At 38.5% G+C, this 6,000-nt stretch overlaps 1 protein-coding gene across 1 annotated transcript in view; it reads left to right on the forward strand.

Moving 5' to 3' along the window:
* The window catches only part of SEC14L5 (SEC14 like lipid binding 5), a 70,930-nt gene that overhangs the window by 49,039 nt on the left and 15,891 nt on the right, over nt 1-6,000 (forward strand). The window contains exon 6 of the mRNA XM_075831596.1: nt 5,959-5,997. Coding sequence (XP_075687711.1) covers nt 5,959-5,997 — 39 coding nt within the window. The remainder of the gene's footprint in view (nt 1-5,958; nt 5,998-6,000) is intronic.

A 6,000-nucleotide genomic window follows, 5' to 3' on the forward strand; every position in this document is an offset into this window, starting at 1 on the left:
CAAGAATATAACTACTATAATACTGCTCCTATATACAAGAATATAACTAGTATAATACTGCCCCTATATACAAGAATATAACTAGTATAATACTGCCCCTATATACAATAATATAACTACTATAATACTGCCCCTATATACAAGAATATAACTACTATAATACTGCTCCTATATACAAGAATATAACTGCTATAATACTGCCCCTATATACAAGAATAGAACTACTATAATACTGTCCCTATATACAAGAATATAACTACTATAATACTGCTCCCTATATATAAGAATATAACTACTATAATACTGCCCCTATATACAAGAATATAACTACTATAATACTGCCCCTATATACAAGAATATAACTGCTATAATACTGCCCCTATATACAAGAATAGAACTACTATAATACTGTCCCTATATACAAGAATATAACTACTATAATACTGCTCCCTATATACAAGAATATAACTACTATAATACTGCTCCTATATACAGGAATATAACTACTATAATACTGCCCCTATATACAAGAATATAACTACTATAATACTGCCCCCTATATACAAGACTATAACTACTATAATACTGCCCCTATATACAAGAATATAACTAGTATAATACTGCCCCTATATACAAGAATATAACTACTATAATACTGCTCCTATATACAAGAATATAACTACTATAATACTGCTCCTATATACAAGAATATAACTACTATAATACTGCCTCCTATATACAAGAATATAACTACTATAATACTGCCCCCTATATATAAGAATATAACTACTATAATACTGCTCCTTATATACAAGAATATAACTACTATAATACTGCCCCCTATATACAAGAATATAACTACTATAATACTGCTCCTATATACAGGAATATAACTACTATAATACTGCCCCTATATACAAGAATATAACTACTATAATACTGCCCCCTATATACAAGACTATAACTACTATAATACTGCCCCTATATACAAGAATATAACTAGTATAATACTGCCCCTATATACAAGAATATAACTACTATAATACTGCTCCTATATACAAGAATATAACTACTATAATACTGCTCCTATATACAAGAATATAACTACTTTAATACTGCCTCCTATATACAAGAATATAACTACTATAATACTGCCCCCTATATATAAGAATATAACTACTATAATACTGCTCCTTATATACAAGAATATAACTACTATAATACTGCCCCCTATATACAAGAATATAACTACTATAATACTGCTCCTATATACAAGAATATAACTACTATAATACTGCCCCCTATGTACAAGAATATAACTACTATAATACTGCCCCCTATATACAAGAATATGACTACTATAATACTGCTCCTATATACAAGAATATAACTACTATAATACTGCCTATATACAAAAATATAACTACTATAATTATCTTTTTTATTTTTTATTTTTTATTTGAAAACTTGCAACAAATTACTACAATACCTTTGCAATACACTCATAACAGATAAAGAAAATAAACGTATGTCTCTTAATAACATCACAATCATTAAACAAACCATAATATATGAATATTGCGCCAGTATAGATTGTTTCAACAATTTTTCATGATATTATGCCTGACAGTATTACAGGAGAGTTCTTCTTTATTGGTGACCGGGCAGCATCGCGCACACCACAGAGGGTACACGGTCACCATATTTATGACATATAGGAATCCTCTATGATATAAACGGAGTTCGAGCTAGAAGTCTCTATACAGCAGCTGAGAGTTTCACTGTCGCATTAGATGTGGTGACTGCAGGGACACAGCAGGGACATTACTCTGTAGATAAGTCTCTTGTATAAAGATGACATTGGTTTTGTCGTCAGACAGACGCTGGAATATCGCCTGCCGCCTGCTCCTATTCTTCACACTGTACACATTGATGGAGGTGATTTTCAGCATCATCCTGGTTACATGTCTTTCCTACTTTTTTTCCTTCTTCCACTGCTATGTCCTGTAACACCCCATCTTTTGGTGGACATTGGGGGGTCAGCGTCTTCATCCTGAGGTTCGTCATCTGGGTTGCGTGAGGAGACTTGCTCCATCTCTGCTTCTTCTTCCTGGTCATCTTCTCCCAGCGCACAGTAACGTCCCCCAGTTATCGCCAGCACTGGAGACTCCGGTGATTTCTTTGCAGCAGTGATTTTTTTCCTAGAAGAATCATCTGTTTTACTTCTCCTTTTGACCGTCTGAAATCCCTCCTCATCCATACTGGTCACTGCGGGTGGCCCAGCTGGTTTTTTACTGGTCGCTGCGACTGGATCAGCTGGTTCCTTACTGGTAGCTGCGGCTGGATCATCTGGTTTTTTACTGGTAGCTGCGGCTGGCCCAGCTGGTTTTTTACTGGCCGCTGCGGCTGGATCAGCTGGTTCCTTACTGGTAGCTGCGGCTGGCCCAGCTGGTTTTTTACTGGTCGCTGCGGCCGGATCAGCTGGTTCCTTACTGGTCGCTGCGGCTGGATCAGCTGGTTCCTTACTGGTCGCTGCGGCTGGATCAGCTGGTTCTCTACTGGTGTTGGGCAGATGTTTAGATGTTTTGGTGACAGAGTGACTGGATATTCTGCTTTTAGCATGACCTCTATTTTCAGTGGCTGGTGACACTTGTGCAGCATCCACAGATGGGGCATTCGTCTCTGGAGTACGATCTCTGGTACTTTGGCTCACATCATCGCTGGGGCTTCCAGGTTCTGGGGTTGTATCTACACATATGGAGACATCCTCCTGCTCTTCCTCCATGGCTCCTTTAAAGGTCTCCTCCTTATTATGTTCTGCATGCGGACACTCCCGGAATGTATGTCCAGGTCCTAAGCACAGGTTACAGATGACAGGTCCTGTACAATCGTCCTTCACATGCCCAAACTGACCACATAGTGAGCACTTAATACGGGAACAGTTGAATGCCAGGTGTCTGCCCCCACATCTATGGCACAGTCGCGGTTGACCAGGGTAGTAACATACGCCTCTCTCCGAGCCCAGGTAGAATGAGTGCGGCAGATGTCTGGTCACTCCATTCTCCTGAACCAGCTGGATCTTGACAGAATATCCTCCATTCCAGATCTCCTCCTCGTCATAGATCTTTGTTGGCAGTCTCTTCACCTCACAATATCTGCTCAACCAGTGCTGCAAATCTGCCAGAGCCACCACCTCAGACTGGAACAGGACGGTGGCGGTGACTACCTGGGGTTTAGTCAGCTGGATGACATGTAGATGCTCCCACATCGCGTGCACCTTTTGTATCGTTATAAATACTCCAGAATAAGTCTAGACTATATTGCAGCTTGAAAGTGATGTCATAATTCCTGCTGGAGGGAACGTGGATCAGAGCGAACACCTCAGAAGCTTTAAACTTCATAAACTCCTTCAACAAAACTTTCCCAATGTGGAGTCTGGAGGGGAGGTTTTCCTCTGGTCCTGAGTACCTGATTCTGACCGCGTTCCTCCTCTGAGGTGTGGGGTTAGTCGGTCTTGTGACGCTGGAGAATAGTCTCCTGTACTGAGGTCTGTCAGCAGGTGGGTCAGGACTGGACCTCTCCTCAGCTGATTGTACTACAGATCCTCCTGTGTCTGCTCCTGATCGCTGTGTAACCTGCACTCCATTCACTGACACTGCGGACGGCTGAACCTCCAGAACAGGGTCTGCAATGTCCGCCTCAGCCTGTGCCGCTGGTTCATCAGATATCAGACTGTCAATCACCGCGCTGAGCGAGGTCTCACTTACAATGTCAGTATATGCGGCACTTTCTTGCTCACTCCCAGGAGTGCCACTCGCATTCACTTCATCAGTACCGCACATAGAGCCTACTGCAGTTAACCCCTCGTCAGCTGCCACACATTTCTCTGCAGCTTTAGCAGCATTTGTGTTGGCTGATTGCACAGACCTCACACATGATGAGAGATGTGATCCTCCAGCCACTGCACACTCATATCTTCCAGGGTTTCCCTGCTCCACAATATTATACACAGTCTTATAGTCAGTGTCTTTTTTTGCAATGATATTTTTTCTCTTCACAGTTTGAGCTCTGGTCTCCCTTTTATTCTCCATTGCCGGGTTCTTTATTTTTGGGACTGTGCATGATTCTTTCTGCAATCTCTCCTTCAATATCACCAGCTCACGTGTGCAAACATCCAGACACTCACATTTCATCAGCTTTGCCTTTGGATCAGTCTCTTGGTTAATTTCAGTTCTCAATTTGCAAACTTGCATTTCCATTTTAAAGATATTTTTCTTTGTAATTTTTGTGCACAATTCACCAACATCGTGAGATTCAGTTGACTCACCAGCCACCATTTCCAGATCATCCCCTCCACCATCTCCATGCTGCAGGCCAAACTCCAGACTCTGGGCTTTCCCAGGATCATCAGCCCAGGACCCCTCCCCTCCACCTGGGTCAGAAGCCATGCATAGCCCTAACAGGGAGCTCACAAGCACACGTCTATCCTCTCCTATGGACAAGAATAGGACTACTATAATACTGCCCCTTATATACAAGAATATAACTACTATAATACTGCCCCTATATACAAGAATATAACTACTATAATACTGCTCCTATATACAAGAATATAACTACTATAATACTGCCCTATATACAAGAATATAACTACTATAATACTGCCCCCTATATACAAGAATATAACTACTATAATACTGCCCCCTATATACAAGAATATAACTACTATAATACTGCCCCTATATACAAGAATATAACTACTATAATACTGCCCCTATATACAAGAATATAACTACTATAATACTGCCCCTATATACAAGAATATAACTACTATAATACTGCCCCTATATACAAGAATATAACTACTATAATACTGCCTCCTATATACAAGAATATAACTACTATAATACTGCCCCTATATACAAGAATATAACCACTATAATACTGCTCCTATATACAAGAATATAACTACTATAATACTGCCCCCTATATACAAGAATATAACTACTATAATACTGCCCCCTATATACAAGAATATAACTACTATAATACTGCTCCCTATATACAAGAATATAACTACTATAATACTGCCTCCTATATACAAGAATATAACTACTATAATATTGCCCCCTATATACAAGAATATAACTACTATAATACTGCCCCTATATACAAGAATATAACCACTATAATACTGCTCCTATATACAAGAATATAACTACTCTAATACTGCCCCCTATATACAAGAATATAACTACTATAATACTGCCCCCTATATACAAGAATATAACTACTATAATACTGCTCCCTATATACAAGAATATAACTACTATAATACTGCCTCCTATATACAAGAATATAACTACTATAATATTGCCCCCTATATACAAGAATATAACTACTATAATACTGCCTCCTATATACAAGAATATAACTACTATAATACTGCCCCTATATACAAGAATATAACTACTATAATACTGCCCCCTATATACAAGAATATAACTACTATAATACTGCTCCCTATATACAAGAATATAACTACTATAATACTGCCTCCTATATACAAGAATATAACTACTATAATATTGCCCCCTATATACAAGAATATAACTACTATAATACTGCCCCTATATACAAGAATATAACTACTATAATACTGCCCCTATATACAAGAATATAACTACTATAATACTGCCTCCTATATACAAGAATATAACTACTATAATACTGCTTCCTATATACAAGAATATAACTACTATAATACTGCTCCTATATACAAGAATATAACTACTATAATACTGCCCCCTATATACAAGAATATATCTACTATAATACTGCCTCCTATATACAAGAATATAACTACTATAATACTGCCCCTATAGGTATGAAGCTTCGCCTGCTCTCATGTATGGATGTGATAATGACTGCGGCTCTATAATTTCTTGTATATTACAGATTGCCGGTGTGGAATACGTTTATTTTATCCAGAAAAACACG

Source organism: Rhinoderma darwinii, chromosome 6, assembly GCF_050947455.1.
Source record: "Rhinoderma darwinii isolate aRhiDar2 chromosome 6, aRhiDar2.hap1, whole genome shotgun sequence".
In the NCBI taxonomy this organism is placed as follows: domain Eukaryota; kingdom Metazoa; phylum Chordata; class Amphibia; order Anura; family Rhinodermatidae; genus Rhinoderma; species Rhinoderma darwinii.